This window comes from Amblyomma maculatum, chromosome 7, assembly GCF_055883805.1.
Source record: "Amblyomma maculatum isolate TAMU_Amacu chromosome 7, ASM5588380v1, whole genome shotgun sequence".
In the NCBI taxonomy this organism is placed as follows: domain Eukaryota; kingdom Metazoa; phylum Arthropoda; class Arachnida; order Ixodida; family Ixodidae; genus Amblyomma; species Amblyomma maculatum.
Window position 1 is genome coordinate 100,768,218 of NC_139350.1, and position 23,156 is coordinate 100,791,373.

Below are 23,156 nucleotides of genomic sequence, written 5' to 3' on the forward strand. Positions count from 1 at the left end.
CTTCAAAGATACATTCAAGAAAAGTGAATTATGAACTACTTGCCCGGTGCTGCAAATCTAGCATGGCATTCCTGACTAAAAACATGATACACACCATTTAAAAAAAAAAAGCCACTGCACCAAATTTATTTCTAAAGAAAAAAATCGTACAAAACATTTGACGACATTACTCCTTGCAACATTTAAAGATGCATTAAAGAAAAGTTAATTATGAACCACTTGCCTGGTGCTGTAAATCTAGCATAGCATTCCCGACTAAATACGTGCAACCACAATTTTAAAGTAAAACAGAACAAAAACAAAGAAAAGCCATTGTACAAAAAACTTTATTACAACTCCTTACATAAAAAAAAAATGCTTAAAACTGTATCAAACAGCTGGCTACAAGTACAAGGAATTCAGAAAAAAGGAACTCGTGAACAAGCAGTTTTGTGCTCTCTAACAGCTGGCTACAAGCACAAGGAATTCAATACAAGCAACTCGTGGACAACTAAATATGTGATGCCATCATTTTAAAGCAAAACAACAAAAACCATTGTACAAAAAACTTGATACTACTCCTTGGATACAAAAAAATGTTTAAAATTGTATCAAACAGCTAGCTACAAGCACAAGGAATTCAGAACTCGTGGACGAGCAGTTTTGTGCTCTCTAACAACTGGCTACAAGCACAAAGAATTCAATAAAAGAAACTCATGGAGAAGCAGCTTTGTGCTCTCTTTCTTTGTGATTCTTTAAGTGGTGTTTTTCCACGTAAGTATGAGAGCACAAGTCACATTTGTAAGCTCTTTCACCCTTGTGGGCTCTCTTGTGCCGTGCAAGCGTTGCATGCTGAGCAAATGTCATGGGGCACCAGTTGCACGGGTACGGCCTCTCCCCTGTATGGGTGCGTACATGATCTACCAGCACACACTTCTGTGCAAATGTTTTGCCACACTCGTTGCACACATAAGGTCTGTCACCTGTATGTGTGCGCATATGTGTAGTCAGGTTGGTATGTTGCGTGAAACTGCTGTTACAGTAATTGCACTTGTAGGGACGATCCCCAGTATGAGTACGCGTGTGTGCCACCAGGGTGTTTTTTTGACCAAAGCTACTGCCGCAGTAATCACATTTGAATGGACGGTCCCCCGAGTGAGTTCGAACATGCGACATAAGTTTGCTCTTTGACACAAAACGTTTTACACAGTGGTCACACTGGTACCGCAGCTTGGGCAAGTTCAGCTTGTCTCCCCCTGTGTCAGCAGTCGCCAAGTGGTGCATCAGGAAACTTGGATCGGGCCCTTCAGGAGACTCCTCCTTGGTTGCCATACCTGCATTTCAAAACAAGAACATTTTTTAAGCAACACATCACCTGGCACAACAGCAACAAGTTAGTGAATGTCCCATAAGTCATCTAAACTAGCTGTGCCTACATATGCTCTGAAAAGTTCATTAAGGAGAATTAAAAACTGTTAAAGAAAACATTCTTGAAGCTCAGACCTTATGCTAGCTTTCCTCTTGACCATTATGCGATTGTATCAACGAAGCAGGAAGCTCTAGAAACCTTTGGGATGGAAAATATTTTTTCCAGCGCCAAACAGAACTAAACTGCACCTAACAATGTTGGCTCAGGGTTCATTCCATCGTCTTGAATAACAAAAGTACACATCTGACATATAAGCACATGAGGCATTGTAACAAATGGAAAAACTACACCTCTCACAACACTTAAGTGCAATACATTTGGCCAGCCACTTCCAAATACCTACAGATTAATGGAAATTTTAGGGTGGGAACTAGACACAGTAGACAGTGTCAAGTGGCATCAACAATATGTGCATGATAAACAGAAGTAGCAGATGAACCACAGCAGAAACTACACACAGTGCAACCAAATTGCAGCAAAATACGCACAAGGAACACACTTTAAAGCAGCAACAGACAGTAACTTGGCAAAAAAGAAGCAGGCAGAATCCAAGAAGAGAGTTACACTAGGGGCATGCAAATATTAGAAAACAAATCAAGGTGTTCATCAGATAAGTTACCATGATGGAAATGATTTTTGTCTTTTTTCAGGCCCATTCCAGCTTTCGGCTAATTTGGGCATTTTTTTATTGGTCCCTTGAAGGCCGAATTAATGACAGTTTACTGTATTCAGCAGCAATAAGAAAGCTCCACCTGGTTTCATGCAAATCTTTCATATGGAGACATGAAATGTATGCTGGGTTTTTCTAGTTTATTTTATTTACAAATACCACGTCAATTTCTAATTCTAAAATGAACAACACTTGCTATTTTTTTTTTCCACTGATCAAATATTCAATTTGATATTCGAAGGCATTTTCCCCTCATATTAATATGCTAAAATTTGAATATTTGCACACTCCTAGTTTATAGATTTTCCAGGCCTGATTTCATTAGCAGGTTTCAAAAGTACAACAGCAAGAAAAGATTGCAACAAAATAACTTGTGGAGAGAAATCACAAAAATGCAAGGCAAGATATTACTGAAACTGGAGGCTCTACAGCACAAGAAAGAAGACAAAGAATGATACACAAGGCACAGTCTCCCACTAGTTACTCGTTTGACACATTTTCTCACCACAGCCTTTTGCATTTGGAGAATAATTGTGATTATAGAGGCACTATATTGTGATCACAAGGACTGCTCAACAACCATGCCATTTTCTGCGCTCTCAGGCATAATGTTGCGCTGTTTCCAAAACTCATAAACCAAGCATCAAAAATTGCACAACACGGCCCCATGCACCACATCCATTTCGTACATCAGGTGCAACGCTGCGAAGGCTAGCGCTCATTTTGTGTAGCCTGCGACCAAAAAATAGTGAGTGGCTTATGGAAAAAATAAATAAAAAAATCACACTTTGCCTGCAGGATCAATATAATGAATTTGTCATCACCTTGAAACTAATTGTGTAGGCTTTGCAGCATTGCAACTGATGCTTGAAATGAAGTATATTGCACAGATACTCCCCACTGAGATTATTGGTAACACTACTAGGCAGCCGTCAGCGATAAGTTGTTGAGACTCAAAGCTGGAACCAGTTGTCTTCGAAGATTTTCCCAATGACAGCTTGAACCATCTGGCTTGCAGATATTAACCTGCAAAATGAAGCAGAGCAAAGCAGCATTAAGCACAACATGTAGTCAACCATCATAATTTGGCCACAAACTGAACTTTGAAGACAGATTAGTTAGGTGCCATGTAAGCACTGCAAAGGGGCCTTGCATGCAGTATGGTAACAATTACTGACATGTATCTGGTAGCACAGAGGACTGGTTCCTCTTCACACCAGCGGTACACTAGAACTAAAGCCTATCGCATCTTCCTGAACACCAGCTGGCTCATGATGTTCCAGAATGTGGGCACTGCTGTCCATAAAACACTACTGGCAGAATGCACACAGCACACACAATCTCTAGCACAACACATTGCAACTGTGGATCACAGCAGCTTCGCCTCTTCCTGAAACACCAGCATACGTAGAGTAGCTTGGCTCACACAGATTAAACCTCTGAATTCGCCCACTTGTTATATCTGGAACAAATGCACATCAATACACTTCACCATGCTTAGCACTGTACTTAGCTGAATGAAATGACAGAACCACATGCAAACATGACTTATTTAACTAGTCCATTTCTACAAAGTTGGAGTGCAAACAAGTTAATGACCAAGTTACAAGTAGCATTTACAAGCTCTCCGATTACGAAAAAAAAAAAAAAGCATGTCCAAGACACCTTGATGCTCTGAAGCTCTTCCTGCAAAAAAGAAAAGGCAATAAATTAGTGCCATGTAACTCAAGAGCCATTGCCTAGCAGCATACAAAGTTTACACACTACAAACTCAGCTTAGCTCTGCACAATGCGTTAGCAAATGAAGCCAATGGCTCAATACGACACTTGTGGGCAGATCTTAAAAGTCAAGGGGATTCCGGGGGGTCTATGACCCCTCCGAGCTTTAATATTGTACAAGGACTGCATGAATATGATGAAGGCTGCCCCCTTCTTTTTGTGTCAGCGGTTGTCAGAACATTTCTTCCCTATTGTTCTGGCTATTTCTCAGCAAGTTTTAATAAAAAGCCAATAACATATTTTCTAAAATCACAGAAGAAAAATGATTTCTCCCCTTAAATTTGTATAAAACGATGTGCGAGGCAGGCCACCAGTCCACTTTCCCTCTTTATACCTGTGCTCTAACCACAAGACCGCCCCCTCAATGGAGCCAGATTTTAAGCATTGCTTGTGGGGGTGAAGGAACTCACACACAGTAAAGTTTGGCCTGGTTTGTGGGGTTTACCGTCCCAAAGTGAATCAGGCTATGAGAGACGCCATAATGGAGGGCTCCGGAAGTTAGTGTCACGCATCCTAAGATAACAGACCACTGCCTGGCAGCATGCAGTTTACACAGTACTGAGCTTAGCTCTGCACACTGCGTTAGCAACTGAAGCCACACTTGTGGGGGCAAAAGAAATCGCACACAGTAAAGTGTCATACTGAGATGAAGCAAGGTATGAAAGAGCACTGAACAAGGGTAGAGCGGGGAGGAAGTCTCAGTTTGCAGGTCGAGCCAACGTTTCGACAAGTCAACTTGTCGAAACGTTGGCTCGACCTGCAAACTGAGGCTCCCCCCCCCCCCCCCCTCTACCCTTGTGCAGTGTTCTTTCATATTGCATAGCCATCTTCCTCTCGTTCTACCTGAGACGAAGCAACCTGTGTCTATATCACTTTTTTTGAACCATGGTCACGATAGCCTAAGTAATATTTTTGCAAAGCTCTTGGAAAAGAAGAATATGCGATCTGAAGCAACTTTAGAGAAAAACAATACACTGTAGCAGCAATGTCATCATTTTGGCAGCTTAAGGGCACAGACACTGAATTTCTGAAGCTTCTCCTGCAAAAAAGAAAAGGCAAGGGATTAGTGTCATGCACCTCAAGATAACCAACACTGCCTAGCATCATACAAAGTTGACACACTGCCAATTCAGCTTACCTCTGCACACTGCATTAGCAACTGAAGCCAATGGCTCAATACCATACTTATGGGGGCAAAATAACTCGCACATAGTGAAATGTGATACTGGGATGAAGCAATCATTCCTAAATATGTAACCTGTGCCTAAATCACTTTTTTTGGGCCAGGGTACAGACAGCCTAAGCAAGATTTTGGCACAAATCTTGGAATAGAAGAAGCAATCTAGCAATATCAACATTTTAGGAGAAACTTAAGAACGTGAACATGGTAAATGTTAAATTAGACAAATTCAAAAGCACCAGTGCTACTAAAATGCTCTGAAGTGCAGAATAAAATGATCTGAAGTGCAGAATAAAATGGTAAGCACTGTGTTCATTGCCACCTCAATCAAGATTTTCACAACAAGATTGAAATATAGAAATTTTCATGCAAAATTCAAGTGCCATCAGCCACCAGTTGGTGTTTTCTGTAATGAACTTGTGCACTCACACACTGCAAATCATGCTTTTCAATAACACAATGCAATCAGATATTCCTGGCTGTCCAGCTAGGTGAGAAAAAAAAGCCTGAGAAAAAGCCAGGTGGATAAAGAAAGGAAACATGCAAAAAGAAGCAACACATCTGGCCTGTGACGCAGGTTTGCTCTCGCAAGATGAGTCCGATGTGCAAGCATCAAATTTTCACCTGCAAATAGCATGTTGAATAGTTCCAAAAATATGTAAATAGAAAAAAATACTGCCAGCCTAAAATAATTCAATTTTTACAAGGCAGAGCCACGAAAACTGGATGTTACTATGTTCAGTGAAAGTTCATCGTATGCCGACAGGTGTCAAGTGTTTGAAGCATTACGAAGTGGCGAGGCATTTCCTATGGCTACTACCAGAGCAGCGTGGCAAAACATTATGCTTCGAGAAACAAAAAAGTGCAGCTTGCACTTGCAACACGTGCGCGACCATCACTTCCATGCATACACACGCAAGCCTAAAGTCCTGAATGTGGAATGTAGCCCAAAAGCACGGCACTCTTGACAGGATGTACACCACAAGCAAAAAGGTATGGTGTCCGAGAGGTTAGGCTGCACCCAACAGCACGAAGCGAGAGGCAGCATGGTAATCCCCATCTCACTACCTCAAGCACGCACCCCACCTGAAGAAAGCATCTAGACCGAAAGCTTGTGCATTGCTGATAGGTAGGATCATGCACCAACAGCCAATTTCGTTTTTTTTTTGTGAGGTGGTGTGCGAGTAGCGATATTTTCTTTGTCACAGTGTTCCCCAGATTACTCGACTCAAGCTTTTGCTGTCCTGTGTCACAGGCACTGCCGCACGTTGCTTTAGACAGTGCATTTCCCAACAAAATCTTAAAAGGAAAACTGCAATAAGAACTCTGCTGCTCTCAACACCAGCATACACAAAAAAATGTCAACCATGTGCGTAGCCACAATTCTGTGGATAACGAATGCACGAGTTTTAATTTGCAGCCTTTTGGATGCGCCATCATTGGAATGGACTGCTTTCTGCCGGCCATCCCTGGTTTAGAAAATGGAACTTAATTGCCACTCTCATTATTGGCACATAGGGCCTCAATAGTGCCACATAACGTAATTTGGTATCGCAGCTGTACATAAGGCAATTTAGCATAGCGGTAGTACTGCTTTGAAAGGAGCACCTCTGCCATGTGTCTCTACTGCTCTACAGCAAGCCAAACCAAAGGACCTACATCAGAAATGCAGCCAAAAAACTATGCAACTAAACATGTGCTTACAGAAATTCAGCAGATTATAGTGCTGTATGTAAGAGCACCAAGATTAATCTGGAACCACAATGTGACATTAGGTGCACTTAGGAAACATGCAGTACTACCCTGAACTTGAAATTAAAAGCGGCATGCATCATGGTTGGTGGTGGTGATGACGGCAGTCCCATTTTTTTAACGGCGCCTCTGCCTTGCGGCGTGGCGGAGCCATAAAAAAGAAAAAGTTTTTTAACGCACTTCGTTTCACGTGACCACATCGTTCACTCTGGTGCGTTCACAGCCGAAATGTTCCTTTTTCGCAGCGCCCCATTGTGCCATCAGTATTCCAGGCGTCGCTTAGTTTTCTCCACTACACTCCGCTCCCTCTCACCGAAGGCAATGCAAGGCACGAGGTTGCTCGTATAAGAGCTTTATGTTAAAAATCGTTGAAATAATTAAACTGCAGTTATGAGGAACAAATTGCAACCTTTAGCCACACCACAGCTGTTTGTTGGGCCATGACTGTCACATATGTTTCAATGAAGTCTCGACCTGGTAGAGGAGACTTCCATAGAAACCCATTGTTCGCCATTTAAGACGCTAGCACTAATTCATTTCATAGCGGCTGTAAAAGAACTTTGCCACGCAATTCTAAACCTCACAGGCGAAAAAGATCTGCCAGCGCTTGCACAACTCGGCCACCATCGCATCTTGTCACGCCGCACGTGTGCACAGGTAGCCACTCTTTTACAATTATCAGTTTCCTTTCATCGCCTGGTGCGCTGAAGTAGTTGAAACCAAAACTAACGAAAGTGTTCTACCCCCGTCTTGGCTTCATGTCATGTCAATGCAGCTCCATTTTTTTCTTCTGAACAATTTGAGACATCCACACAGCAGTGACACTATACATAGCAATAGACTGGGAAAACAATTCTTACTGCATTTGTGAAGGTATTGACAGAGAAGACATCTCAATGAGAAAACTGGTGAATTTCTTTTGTGCATCTTTTCACAAGCTTGGTTTAACTAAACACCTTTTGGAATGTGCGCTTTCTGCCTGGACACACTGCGGAGTCTTTGTCCTGACGGTGCTACACGATGAGGCTAGGCGGTAAAACTCACTAATCTGCGAAATATATAGCACATCAACGGGCTTAATCAGACTTGCCCAGATTAAAACTACAAAGTTAACAAGCTGCAACGGCAGTTCGGGTTCCTCACGACGCCAGCTCTCAAAAGCACGTGCACTATCCTGCCACCACAAAGACGGCTCCTTGCCAGTACAAACAGCGTGGCATTACAAAACCACAAGGCTCAGCGGTACAGCTTCCGTCAACTGCAATTTCGAATTCATCACAACACTAGCTCTCAAAAGCACTTGCACCATCTTGGCGCCAGAAACGAAGGCCAGCACGAACAGCATGGCCACCATAGCATGGCATTTCAAAACTATGAGGCATAGTGGTACAGTCTCAGTCAACGCTAATTTCGAATTCACGGCACTAACCTTCAAGAGCCCTTGCACTATCTTGCCGGCAGAAACAGAGCTGGCTCCTTGGCATTAACAACAGCGTACCATTTCAACACCATGAGGCTTAGTGATGCAACGGCACGACAGGCGTTGACGTAAACTATAATAAAATAGGACCAGTAAAAAAAAAATAAAAAAAAAAGGAATCATGCGGATATATGCCCGGAGGACTTAAGGTACGCGGTGGAGGTCTGTGAAGTTTCAAAAGAACCGCGAGGCAGCGAAAATACTCAAAGCATCACATTACCGTCCACGGATACTTAACGAACACGGCATCGCCAGATAAGTTCGCAATGCTGCTGCGAGGGGTATTTACCATAGACCAAATCCGTTAACCAGAATAAATAACGCTGACTGCACCAAATGGCATGCCAATGACAAGTATGCTGAAGCTACTGAAGCCGTTAGAGAAGGCTGTCAGGCCTGATCCCGAACGTGATCATGCGCGACGCTTTCCAGCTGCCGGTACATTCTAGCTAGCTAGCTTAACCAGCCTTAGCCGAGCTCAACAGTGAACAAGAATGCTGAACTAGAATTCTAGTTCACTGCAACTCTGTCACCGCAAAAACACTCTACCTACCGCTTTGCGCTGTCACGAAGCGAACTCTACCACCTTCCACGCTTCCGCCACTGCCACGCAGGGTTGCCAGGTCCAAAAAACGAAAAGTCGCCACAAAAATGGGAAAAGTAGCCAGAAAGTAGCCAACCAGAGGAAGAGCCATGGAAGAGCGGCCGGCGTTGCTGCGACCCAGTTGGAATCAAGACCGACTGAAATACAGACCTGCACAAAAAAACAGGGTCCTATGGGACCTCGTGCGCCAACTTTCGTTACCTTTCTCGTCGTTGAGGGCGCTCGATTGACCTGTTCGTCTGTCATTTTCATCATCATCAAATCACAAATTAATATAAACAAACTGTACCCAAATTAAAAAAAAAAAAGATCTTTGCCCAAGTTATACTTCTAAAATTTTGCCTTTTTGTATTTTAGCGGACAGTGTTTATTTTTATAATGTTTTTCTGTCGCCAGAAGACATACCGCGATTCCGCTTTGTGCGACGGCACTGCAGTTACTCGCTGCACATGCGCAGAACAGGTGCTTGTGCATTACAGCGTGGACAGATAAATAAACTATAACGACGAAGAAAAATGACAGAACTAATAGACCCTTCTTATTAACAGGTTTACAGTATCGCCAGGTCAGGTTACCCGTAGTGTTCGTTCCCTAGCGGCGAAGGCTATGAACTAGAAGGTGCGCGCTGGAGCAGTGCTATCTGTGCAGGTCTGTATTTCAGTCGGTCTTGGTTGGAATAAGCTAGAAGCTTGGACCTGCCGGTCGCCACCGCGCGATCTTGGTAAGCTGCGCATGCGCGAGAAGAAAGAAGGTAGGCGAGGAGGATCTGTTTGTAATCTGGCGGATGTGACGTAATAAATTGCTTATTTTTGTTTTTTGCTTGCGTGTACGCTCGCACCCAGACGCTTTTTTATCGCCGCGTCCGCAGCCGCTTTTTTTTTTTTTCCTTTTCAATTTTGGCGCGCAGTGGTACAAGCAAGCGGGAGGCTTGTTCGCGCCGTGTTTCAGATTGACCAGACTGAATGTATTCTGCAAAATAGACTGGGTGGCACCTATCCCGTACTTTCCTCGCCAACTTAGGAGAGCTCATGGCGCCGCTCTTCTCACGATACAGCTTGTCTGCATCGATGCGTTATTGCTAAGTGATCTCAATTCTTTTTGCGGCATCTTGCTGTGAGTCGGTGGCTTCAAGTAAAGCGTGGAGGATCTACGAAGCTCTTTTCCGTGCGGCAGGAGGCAGTCCCTTCAATATCCATGCTTCGATCGGTCGCCGGCGGCTCATTTTCGAGTGCGCCTCCGTTTTGCTCCCGAATAGCCCTGTCTTAGCAAGAGCAACCATTTCTATTTTTCGTTTCAGTGTGTGCCGAAATACTCTTGCTGCACAGCGATTTTGGGATCTTGGCTACGTCGCAGCTTCTGCTCTTGGGCTCTCCTGCACCATGAATGCCTTGTGCCTCATGAAAGGTGGGTACAAAATGTGTGCTGGCAAAAACAGGTTGCTCCACAAGAGCGCTACTATATGAAATAGAAGTTACCTTATTTATGAAGCTGGCACTGGGCATGCATTTCGGTCAGCACCGTCACAGCCAAAGCAGTAGAAAAGGGTGAGGGGGGTGGGGGTGCCAGTACATATCTGCCGGACTGTTCTGACCACTAGATGGGACTAACCCGGTCATACGACTACATTTTAGCTAAGCTACATTTTAGCTAAGCGTGATAATATTAATGACATTTTTGCATCAACTCCAGGTGAATTCAAATTCTGTTTCTAGTTATGACTGTATATTGTCTTGTGCACCATACAAGGTAATTGCTGTTGATGGGCACGGTAAAAAAAATGTTTTTCAATGTTCACCAGCAAATCTACTCAGTGACAGTGCTATTTCTGTGGCCATTGTATAGATCCTTTTTGTATTCCTGACTAGAGCTGGTGAAATCGCTTCTTTCAGCTGTAGCGCGTTAACAAAATAAATGCTGGTGCATATTTTCCAGTAGCTGTCAAATACAGTGAGAGGGCATTCAGGTGCACAAGGTGGGACTAGGCTGATTCAGTCTGTTCCATATAGAGATACTAGTGCCCACGTAGGCCTGTCATGGTAGAAAATAGAATTGTATAATTGCTCGAAGAGCTTTCCAGTAGCATGCTTTGATGGGCTAGCGGCACACCACTGCAGTGGGGTTTGGCTGTGCGAACAGGCCAAGGACGAAAGGAACGCACATGGAAATGCCAAGTTTGTTGTATCATTTCTTCATCTCCGTGTTTCTTTGGTTTACACTGCCAAATCATATTCACGCTTTCCTATATGTTATCTTGCAAACAGCAAATGCACTGCTGACACTAGGGGCAAATTTTATTTGCTCTTTTTGGTTGAGGCCAATTTATTTTACTGATAGAACATTAAATGTTTCCATGTGAGTGCCATGTGACAGCTACTAGCATTATACTTTCATTCTGTGTTGCAGCGGGATCATTCATGTCTTACCTTTCCCAGGAGCCGGCATTTATTGCATTGTTCCGATTTCCAGGCCCTTCCCTGTTTGGTGCGTGTGCTGAAACAGGAATACCTTGGAGGCGATTTGCAGCTTTTGTTCATCATCTTGATTCCGTCCCCACATAGGTAATAGCCACTGCGGTGGCACAGGATTAGGGTGCTCAATTGTTAAACCCAAGGACACAGGATGAAATCCTGGTTGCGGCAGTCCCTTTACAATGGAGGTGAAAAGCAATGCCGTGAACTGTGCGATGTTGACACACATTTAAAGTTAAAGACAAGGTTGTTGAAATTTCTGGAGGCCTTCACTAAAGCATGTATCTATGTCCCAATATGGAAACAGTCTGTCCGGGCAATGGACAGGGAGAAAATCCAATGAGGTCATTGAGAGCATATTTACCATGGTAGCAGGGGTGAATTTAGGTGCCTACCCTGTTGGGGGGGGGGGGGGGGGGGGGGGGGGGGGGGCACAGCTAGTATTATTGCAACATATCTGTAGTGCTTCCTGATATATATTTTTTTACATAGTGGCCATGCAGACCAGTTGGTGCAAACCTAACTTGCTGGACATGGACATGGGAAGCCAAGGACATGGGAACTCAATACAAAGAAGTACATGGGACAACACTGTTTGGTCTGAGACCCATTTCCAAAGCATTTCACCCCAAAAGAGCCAAGCATCAGGTCAGGGGAAGTCCTGTACCAGTTGGAAAACTGTTGAGTACCTGGCGGCACCTGGAATCAAACCTGGTACCTTCTGAATGCGCAGCATTTCTTTTTCTTGTGTTCCCGTGTCTTTGGCTGGTCCAATATGTTAGATTTAAGTTTAGTACAATACCCCAAGAAAACAAAAATGACAAAATATTTTTGGTCAGTACGTAATCTAATTGCCCACTGTTCTTTTAGTTTTCATGGCATTGTTTGTCTATAAAATATATATCCATGAAATTTGTTGCCGCTTAACTAAATTTGTGCAGAGCTAAACACAAAATTTCACCGATCCAGTTTTTGTGTGTGTGAGAGTGTGTTCAGGTAAAGACTATCAGTGTTACAGAAACATTGTTCTACATGCTAGTTTAACATATTTGACAATGGCTAAGTTTCAGAAATAAAAAGCACAGCTATGAGGTTCCTGAAAATTTTCAGACAGCTCGTCCCAGTGTATATTATTTTTTTTTAAGAACATTGGTGAGTATGCTGAGCACTGATGTCTTCTTGCAATGAAATTTTTTCTAGCTTGGTCAGTTCTTTCAAGAACAAACTTAGTATTATCCTTTAACCATAATCATCACGGAATGACACGGATCTGGTGTGTGAATCCACCCCAAGTGCTTTGTAAAAAAAAAAAAAAGACGAAAATGTACTGCATACACCAGCGCACCTGTGACCAAGGCCTTTCTGAATTCATGAACGATCATTAAGCTTTTTTAAGATCTTCCAAAGCCACGTTGAGCACCATTAGAACGAGAACCCGAGCAAGGGCTACTACCCCACCAAGACATGATGGCCTTGTGACAGAATCTGCCTCACATTCAGGAGGTACCAGTTTCGATCCTGGTGCTGGTGGGTACAAGATTTCTCCCGGCCTGATTCTGGGCTCTTCTGGGATAAGATGCTTGGGAAAGGTATTCTAGTTCACTTCAGGAAAAGGGTCATGAACCAAAATTCACGATTCGTTCCACCATTAGACAACCCTAAGTCCGCTTCGTGCAGCAGAAGCCCATATGCAGTTCCTTTTTCCTCCTTTCCTAAGCCATGAGCCCTGGTAAGCCAAGCACCAGGCTGGGCCATAGCTGGTACACATTTGAGAAAATTGGGAGTGGAAGTCGAACCCACCACATTGCTGTAATGTGGAATGATGCTGAGATAAGGAAATAGTGAGCCAGCACTATTACTAACCATTCAAGAAAGACTACTGATTACTCACACTGTGGTTCATTAAAAGGATGTACTCGGGGGTGCAAAAGCTCAAATAAGATTTGTAGCGATTTTTGGAGCAGAAAAATCTTCGTTTTAGAGCAATAAAATTTATATTTGGAGCAGCTCACAAGAAAAAAAAAATTAATTCAAATTTTGGAGCTGTTAAACATGGAAGAAACTTTGCTTTCGGCACAAAAGAATGAAGAGGTGTGAATATCGGACTGTATGAACGCGATCCAAAGGAAATCTAGCAAAGGCCACCTATCACCGATGCTGCGTGTATTTATTTTTGTAAATAAGCTTTTTGTACTGCTAGGCATGCTATCACACACACAAAAATGTGAATCATAAAATTGAAGAGGCTAAATAAAAAAAGCTAGAGAATATGCCTTTTTTTTTTTTTTTTTTTTTCATTTAGCACGGTTTGACAACCTTAATCATGGGACTTTATGTTGCTTGCAAGGCTCAAAAAACATTGTTTTACTCTCTGCGAAATCCACAGCTCGTGTTGTGCGAGGGCAGCTTCGAAAGAGCTTAATTTGAAGCAGTGACTGCGATCAGCCTGTGTCCAGAAGCGAGCGCAGTGCAAAGACAAAATGTTGATTAAAAAGCAAATACAGAAACAGACAAAAAGAAACGCCGACCAAAAGGCGAAATGGCAAATGCCGAAAGCAAGTTTTAAGCAAAGAAAATCGACGAGCGAGCACATCTTCGGCTTGTAAATTATACTTCTTGTGGACTGGCGGTGGCTTTGACACAATATTTTGATAAAGGAGAGGTGGACGATTATTAGGTTATGTATTTCATGCACAATGCATACCTTATAGTACTTCAATGTTGCAGCATGCATAAATGTTAATTTTGGCAGTCTTGCGCTCCACTACGGCATTATGGAATTCAATAGCTAGGCTGCTGTGCGTTTCTCAACCTTCTGATGTTCGAAATAGATTTCACATGTTCCACCTCCAGTTGTATTAGCACGAACTTCGGTGGTGATGCAGGCATTGCGAAATCAGGGGGTAGACGAGTCGTACGTGAAAGTGCTGCAAGATATATTTAGTGGGTGCACAGCAATCATAGTTCTGCATAAAAAAGTAACAAAATTCCCATACAGAAAGGTGTTAGACAAGGAGACACGCTCTCCCCAGTACTATTCACAGCTTGCTTAGAGGAAGTATTCAGAGACTTGGAATGGGAGCAGTTAGGGATCAGGGTAGATGGAGAATACCTCAGTAATCTGCAATTTGCTGATGACATTGCCTTGCTAAGTAACTCGGGGGATGAACTGCAAATGATGATTGATGACTTAGACAGGAAAAGTAGAAAGGTAGGCTTAAAAATCAATATGCAGAAGACTAAGGTAATGTTCAACAGCCTCGGGAAGGAATAGCAGTTTATGTTAGGTAGCGAAGCACTGGAAGTAGTAGGCGAATATGTCTACATAGGACAGGTAGTAACCGCAGACCCGGACCATGGAAAGGAAATAACAAGAATAAGATTGGGATGGAGCGCATTTGGCAAGCACTCGCAGATTATAACTAGCAGCTTATTGGTATCACTCAAGAGGAAAGTATGCAACAGTTGCATCTTACCTGTACTCACCTATGGGGCTGAAACGTGGAGGCTAACCAAGAGGGTTCTTACTTAAGTTGAGGATAACTCAGAGGGCTATGGAACGAAAAATGGTAGGGGTAACATTAAGAGATGGGAAGCGTGCAGAGTGGGTCAGAGAAGTAACTCAAGTTACCGACATTCTAGTGGAAATTAAGAAGAAGAAATGGACATGGGCAGGACATGTAATGCGAAGAGAGGATAACCGATGGTCGCTTAGGGTAACAAACTGGATTCCAAGGGAAGGAAAGCGTAGCAGGGGGCTGCGGATGAGGTTGAGAAGTTCGCAGGGGTCAAGTGGATGGGAGAGGCCTTCGCTCTGCAGTGGGTATAGTCAGGCTGATGATGAAACACAGAAGCCACCTCCTACACTATCTGATGATGGGAAAGTGAGTCTATCGACAAGACAGTATAAAAATAACTTTAGTGTACATGAATGAACCAACAGGATATCGAAAACTTCCATGAGCCGCATAAAAAACTAAGATACATCCAATAAAAACATGCAGCACTTAAAATGCAGGGTTGAAGTATTGCTCCAAAATCACAAGTACCACTACGGCCCACCACGGAAGCAATAGCAGTGGTGCCTTGTCACAAACAGCCCACTTGCGTTATAGGGTTCCTTCAGCGCATAGACAGTGACTGAACTGGAAAGCGGTGAAAGCACATGGATGCAAAGAAAATATGAGTAGCCATTGGAATGCCATGACGCCATCTCAAAATAAAACTAAAATGCCAGTGACGCATGCTACAGTGTCTGAAGCATCGTGATTGGTTATATCACGGCCGCAGAAAGTTGTCACTGAGTATGGCAAACTTTTGTGGATAGTCGGGGCATTTTGGCACAGCATGGCGCAAATTTCACGCTTAATGCACAGCTTGGTGCAGAAATATGTAGCCGTATCAAAATATGCAATTGGTGCAGCTGTTGCACCCCTGTGTGCTGTCCGCTCATCATTCTTGGATATTCAGGCACCAAGCCGCTTCTGCTCTTTGAGGCCTGGGAGAGGTCTGGTGTCTTTGCCTTTTTAACTGCTTGGAGCACGACAGATTTTATTAACCCTATTCAGTATGCCCACTCTTTTCAGCCTTCCATTAATAGCCTGGTACGCAGATTTAGGGTGTCTTTGGCAGGCGCACCTCCTGCATATCCTCCAAAACCTCTAGCAGTCTCTCCACTGCTTTGAAGCTCCGTTCGATCGATAGCCTTTGTCCTGCGAAGCTCCCTAGAAATTAAATACTGAAACCAAATACTAGAAACCAAATACTGTGGGAAGTCTCGACACTGACAAGAAAGAAAAAGTAAGGGGAACAAAGGACTCCTTTGCGGCGCGACGGAGTCCTGTATTTTTTCTTCATTGTGCATGATCATCCTTTATAGATGTATCGCTGTCATACCTGCTTAAGTGCTTCCGCACTAACTGGGAACCAACATGGCGGCCCACCAAGCCTGACTGCCGTTTTTAGCCAAAATAGGGAACCCTAGCATGAGATGTCACCACCCTAAGCCGGGCGCCGCGGCGCAACACGTAGGCTCCCTATCCTCTGAATTCGGCGCCATCTATTAGTGTTGTGAGAAAGTGTCTGCTGTCCCATATTGCCTCCGAGATCATCCCCACGCTTGTGGGGGTGATCTCTGAGGCCATGCTTCCCGCCCTTCCTCGCAAACATCTCCTCGCCTTCGACTGTCTTTTGACCGAGCCGCTTTTTTAAAAGAGCGAGAATGAGTGGTGACTCACTGAGCGGCCACTCTTTTGGAGAGCAGTCGCTTAGTGAGCAGTGGTTCTTTTGGAGAGCCGCTGGTTCAGTGAGCCATCGGGAACCGTGAGCAGCGTTTCTTTTGGAGTGCTGTTAGGAACCGTTCTGCCAGAGTTAGGTCTTCTGCTTGCTGCTACTTTAGCGCCATCTATTAGCAGTACGAGAAAGCAACTCCAGTGGTCAGGCACAGGTGGATTGGGCCGGCATATAAAGAAAAGAAAAAAGTGTGCTGTCTGCACAATCCTTCGCACGTAGTTGGTCGGCTGCTTCGGCGCCGTGTCGAGGCTCCGCGCCGGCGACCTGGCAGCCGCAATGTGTGTATGCTTCGGGTGGTCGCCGCTGTTTTTGTGCGTCTTTTGTTTTGCTTTCAATAATTGCTATGTATAGTTTTCTCAAGCTCCATTACAACAGGGCGAATGTGGAATGCATGGCCCCTTCCGCAGCCAGCCCAGCAGAAAAAAAATATCTGGTTCAGTCATGAACAGCACTGACTGCAGCGCGTCGTGTGCTCAAAACGGGAACAGATGCTTTATGAAAATTAAAACCACACTTCACAGCATGAATGGCGAGCGATTCGGCTTGAAGTAGATACAAAATGAATGAATGAATTAAATACGGTCGGTGTATGTATGTGGCGGCAAAAACAGGAAGGTTGAACAAGTTTGGGTTAGGGTACTGGGCCAGAAACCTGTTGCCAGGAATAAAGGAAGCAGTGGGAGAAGCCGGGGCGCTGAGAGCTGTGGGCATTGAGAAAAACTGTCGCAAAGTTGAACAGGGTTATAGGAATATACGAAAAACGAATCAGCTAGAGAAAGCATGTGGGGGGAGGGGGGATTTAGAAAGTGAAAAAGGACTAACGCGGACTCAAGCTACAAAGCGCCCACTGCATTAAAAAAAATGATGCATTTATACTTCAGGCTCCTCCTGAGTTCACTGTCTTCGGGAATATAAGAGGGACCTCGAATCAGGTAATCTGCTTTCTCTATATTTATAATTCACTATCTATATCTGTCTACATTGTCACTATCAGTATTTATTAACAGTCAGTCCACAAGAGATTTTGGGCTAGAGATTGATGGCCCGAAGTATTTATTAAGGATAATTCTCAGTGTGTTTAATGATGGCCAATGTTATTCAGATAATTTTGAAACGATAGGGTACCAAAAGAACGAAGTCCTCTCTTGGACTTCGTGGACATAAACTGGACATAAAGAGTAAGAATCGAGCCTAAAAAAATATGGATGTTGCTGTTTACTGAGATTTTGTAGTCACCATTAGGGGAGATAGGATGGACACACAAATATTTCCACGCTTTCGTTAAGTTTCGGGAGGTCGAATGGGCGCGTATCAGTGAACGAGAGAGAGGCAGAGTTGGCTTTCTCTCTCTCTCCAATAGACCACTGTTCGCTCCTGAGCGACCCAGGCTTAAGTGAGCCGGTGAACCGTTCAAATGAGCCGGCTCACTTCAGTAAGCTGAGCCGTTCTGAGCCGCTTTGCTGATCTCTAGGTCGTCGTCTCTTCAGCTCACTGTTCCTGAGTCTGCGTCGCTTGGATGGTAGCTATTGGAAGGTACTCTTGAGAAGATAAAGGTGGCAAACACCTGCCACATGGCGGCTGCGACGAGGCACTGGCTGGATTCCCAGGATGTTTTACCCAGCACCTCCACCAAATGTAGCGGATGAAATAGGTTTAATACAGGTCAACGTTTGAATAATGAAGGCTGCTTGCAAACGGCCCAAAGCCCAGAACAGTCTGCACGCATCTCTCTCTTCCTCGAACTCCTCAGTAAGCACTTCCTCATTTGAAAGTAAAAATGGGGTATTTCACATATAAACCTCTGGCACCCATTGCATTGACTTATGCTTTAGTCCACTTCAGCAGATCATAATGGTTGCGGAGCACTGAAAGTTTCATTTTCAACCGTCAAAATGTGGAGCACATGCAGTCGAACCCTGCAAAGGAATTTTTTTTTTTTTTTTTTTTTGTTCCCGCGAGAATTTCACTCTTGCAAAAGTTGACAAATAAGTAAATATTAGCAATTGGCAATTCAGCTATAAGTTGTGATGGCTCAAAAAGTGAGCATGAAAACGGCGAATACGCACTTGTCAGAATTCACAACCAGGCCGTGCTGTTGGAGGTGCTGTAAACTGCACGCAGGTAGTTCTCGTTATCTATAGACATATTGCTGACTGTGTTCGCATACATCAATGATCGATGTATGCGAACACAGCTGGGAGGCCTCTTGTGACCTTAGCAATGAACTGCTGAAAGGTTTGAGTTGGGTTCTGAAGTCCAAAGGGCATCCACACATACTCTAACAGCCCAAACGCAGTTGTGATGGCTGCTTTAGGTATGCTGGCAAACACAGTGGGTATCTGGTGATGTGCCTAACCAGGTCCACTTTGTTAAAGATGGTGCAGCCATTCAGATGTGATGTGAAGCAGTGGATAGCTGTCGTGGACAGTCTTGGCACTCAACACTTATAGTCACCGCACGGACGCCAGTCACTTGGATCTTTTTTTAGATATGAGATGGAATGAAGCCCATGCGCTGGATGATGGGTGTATAATGTCGAGTTGCATCATGATTGAACTCCCGTTTAGCAGGTGACCACCAAACAAGAGGTGTGATCGTGCTGGTGGTGGTGGTCACACCATATGCTTTGGTGGCTGGGTGAGATTTAAACGCTTTGCCAGTTACTGAAATCACACCGGGATGTTCTCAAAGGAGGTGATGGTATCAGCATGCCGATGCCAGTGGGGACAAGGTTAGACTCGACGCAAGATATAGATAGCCGAGTGAAGCTGTCTGTCGGGCTGCATGCTGAATGAAGCCCAAGTTAAAGTACGATAAGAAATATGCGCTGATGATTGGGTCAACATCAGCGATGACGAACACTCATCAAAATGTGTGGCAGGGTACCAAGTTGAGGGTGAGGGAGCGAAGTCTATATGTCACTATGGTAGAAGGGATGGCAGCCCTTTGCGATTGCCCCGCCAGCTCGGCAAGATGGCCTTTTTTTTTAAGGATCACGCTGACCTCTGCACCATTGTTGACAAGGAACGGATTATGACAGGTCTTGTCAATTACCACAAAAGGACCCCGCCGGGGTGGCGCAGTGGTTACGGCACTCGACTACTGTTCCCAAGGACGCGGGATCGACTCCCGGCCTCGGCGGCCGCTTTTCGATTGAGGCGAAAAGGAAGGCGCCCATGTGCTGTGCGATGTCAGTGCACGTTAAAGAACCCCAGGTGGTCGAAATTTCCGGAGTCCTCCATTACGGCGTCTCTCATAGCCTGAGTTGCTTTGGGACGTTAAACCCCACAAACCAAACCACGAAAGGTGGCCGCATTGGGGAGCCACGAGTTGCCATTAATGGTCTTGAGGGGCTTTTCCCAACCACGAGACATGCACTTAGTGGCAGGATGTAGGAATTGCCAGTCATACCAGCAGTGTTAAGTTATGGCTCTTTGTGCGCGATGGAAAGTGGTGACTGGAATATGGTGAATGGTCTCTTGGGACAGGCTCCTGAGTGTGTCAACTGAGGTAGTAAGCTCATCAGTACAGGCCTCGAGGCAGGAAATTGCCGAGTCTGCCAGTGGTGAGACAGCTGTGGCTTGCTGGAAGGCCACCTCATGAACCTGGTTGGTCAGCTCCATGGTTGTGTCACTGGCCGCTGGGAAGGCAAGATGCAGATGCTTGGGCATCAGCAAGAGCTGAAGAAGAGCTCCCGAAGCAGCGGAACATGGGTGGTGAGTCCTCACCGAGGAGCTGCCAAATCCGGTGAAGCAGTTGTGAAAGGCGACAGTCGTCAAGGTCCACCAGTAAGGAGCTGCTGTAGGTGAGAGCGTTCTTACGCCATAGTTCTCTCGGGTACTTTGGTCTTGAGGTGCTGATGAGGGCATCTCCCATGAGTTTATAAGAATATCCTGCAGGTCACTGATCATGTCAGGAGAGAGCGCAGATACGACATGATTGTACTAAATCACCTTGTGAGGTGATGCAGTCAGTAGAGATGTGCACGGGCCGAAATTCTGAGCCCGAGCTAGCTTGGAATCTGTGTTACAGACCAGAGTCTGGCATGGCAACGTGTTCAGACTTAAAGGGCCCACGAAGAGCTGTTTACGAAAACTAGAAAACGCACTCTAGATATAGGTATCCTATCAGTCCTCTTTGCAACACACAAATTTTTATGCTAGTGTCAGTAATACCGAAAATATTGGCGACTGAAATGGCGCTCGTCCTCTGCACGCTTAACCTGACGCACGCCGCCACGGAAGAAAAAAAAAAATGAAAAGCTGAGACGGCACCCCACCACGTTCCATTCTGCCCGGGTCACCTGGGAGCATTCAGTGAGCGGGCACAACCAGCAAGCCCCGATGGAGGTTTGCGCGGGGGAACATGTCGCCCTAATCAGTTGAGAGCTTTAACCAGGAGCACTTTTTAAAAATTAGTTGTCAATTGTCTCCACGCAAAGTGTTTAAATTTGACTCAAATACTCACAAAGACCATCTCTATAAATTTCTTTCACTAGAATATTAGAGCAAATATTGTTTAACGGCCCTTTAAGGCCCTGGTCTGGCCCAGAATGATACAGAAAGAAATAATTTCCAAATGATGAGTTGACCTTGAAATGCTCAGTTTTTGTAGAATTTTGTAGAAATTTGTAGAATATATAGAGGCACAGCACAACATAGAATTATATTAATTTTTTTATATTATTACGCAAGAACAATTTATGCATTGATGAATGCTTAAGACATTTGTGGCACTCCTGGATTGTGAATCCAGCAACGCTGAAGTTCTTTTTACTGCTGTAACTTGTGGCTGCAATGAATAATGTGTTCTTAGCAAGAAAGGAAAGATTTAGGTACATGGTTTCCTCACTTCACCAAAAACACTTGGCCTCTGAGCAAGGGGTTGATTCTATGGCCAAGTACTCGGTAAGCTTATCTTGCTCACTGCGTGTCTTTCATGGCATCGACAAGGTCGTGGACCGCAGATGCTTTGACTAGGTGCTACGGCCCATTTCTACTGAGGCTTGTTGAGGCCTGGCACAACAGATGTGGAAGAGCTGACAGCATACCGCGAATCTGGAAACTGATACCTAAACATCTGCCGAAGAGGAAGAGACAAAAGTCAAAATTCGATAGCCCACAAGCAGCCTTCTGCTTGGTCGTTGACAGCTAGCAAAGATCTGTTCATGCCAGGGGTGTGTGGTGTAAAGGTGCATAAAAATCTGTATAGAGAATTCACACACTCTTGTGTGGGAAGGATGCTGCAAAATACTGCTGTATTGTGACGCCTAGCACACCACAACCATATTCGTGCCTTTAAAAAAGTTGTGAATACTCTGGATTGGTGTGTCCGGCCTGGCCCCGCCCAAGCTTGAGGCACAGAGCTTCTGAGCGGCCAGAGTACGAGCTTTTGGGCTAAACCGAGCCTTCGCACACCTCTAACGGTAAGGGCCGAGTTGTGCCTCAATCTGGAGAAACCACATTTGCGGGTTCTGGGGTCAGAAGTGTGAAAGGCAAAGTTGCAATGATGAAACGTTCTGCGAGAGTAAGGGCGGCTCTGTAGAGCAGGTGCCGGCTTCAGTCATCCTCTAGTCCTAGGCAATCAGTTGTAGATGTGGTGCTCTAGGTCGCAGGGAAATATAAGCTTCCCACACATTTTAAGGCATAACCAAACTACTGAGCTGTGGCAGCACGTGCCTCCGGCCCAGTACATTCTTTGTTGTCCTCCTCTTGTGCAGCCGCGCTTAAGGCACAGCCAAAGAAGGATGCTGCAAGGGTAGCTTTTCTAACAAATTGTTCCAGTTTATTTTTTCTGATATTTTATGTTGAGCTTCTGTACTCTGTGAAATTTCTGGAACTCAGCGGAGAGTACTATAACTGTCGCAGCATTCAACAAATTCTTTTATTACAGTTCTGTATTCTCAAGACAAATTTATATAAAAAAAAGGAAATGAATACATAACTCCTCAGGGCTGTTTCTTGGACTAGTTAGTAGGGTTTACTCATTTTGGTGAGGTCTGAAGTGCAAAACAGACAGTGACGTGAAAGAAACACAGGGCAAAGCGCTAACTTGCAAATGAATACTGAGCTCATAAAAATATTGGGGGAAGGGGGGGGGGGACTTAAACTCTTCCTTTAAGGTCATGGCATGCCAGCGTTAATGGCGCCAGTTGCCGGTTTTCCTTGTGGACCTTCGTGTAGACACACTTTGCCACTCACTTGTTCAGAAGCTTTTAACTTGCGGCTGCATTATCCCATACATAGTCGCAAGATACCACATTATAAAACCACCGCATACTAAAGAAATCAATGGTACCAATTAGTGGACTCAAACAACTTACTCTGGCACACATCTGGTCAGAATATTCCAGTTATATTCACGTATACACCGATGGATCTGTGTCAGCACAGGCATCCCTGCAGCTGTGGTCATACCAGCTCAGAGAACGACTCTGCATTTCCTTTTGGGACATACCTCTACATCAACCGCTGCCGAACTTGTAGCCATTCGGGAATCCATTCGCTATATATGTGGGGAACCA

The 23,156-nt window shown here is 44.5% G+C and overlaps 1 protein-coding gene across 1 annotated transcript; it reads right to left on the minus strand.

Moving 5' to 3' along the window:
- Nucleotides 1-229: 229 nt before the first annotated feature.
- On the minus strand, nt 230-8,979 carry LOC146184131 (uncharacterized). Its single transcript, XM_084609297.1, has 2 exons — nt 8,823-8,979; nt 230-1,313 (listed from the first exon to the last, which is right to left on the minus strand). The coding sequence occupies exons 1-2, from the start codon at nt 8,962-8,964 to the stop codon at nt 694-696; spliced, it is 762 nt and encodes a 253-aa protein (XP_084465423.1). The 5' UTR covers nt 8,965-8,979; the 3' UTR covers nt 230-693.
- Between the last annotated feature and the right edge of the window lie 14,177 nt (nt 8,980-23,156).

Excerpts from the sequence above, each read along its gene's own strand:
- LOC146184131 (XM_084609297.1), bottom strand. The coding sequence starts at position 8,964 with ATGGCTCTTCCTCTGGTTGGCTACTTTCTGGCTACTTTTCCCATTTTT. Across the intron at positions 1,314-8,822 it reads CTTCGTGACAGCGCAAAGCG|GTATGGCAACCAAGGAGGAG; the intron begins GTAGGTAGAGTG and ends TTTGAAATGCAG.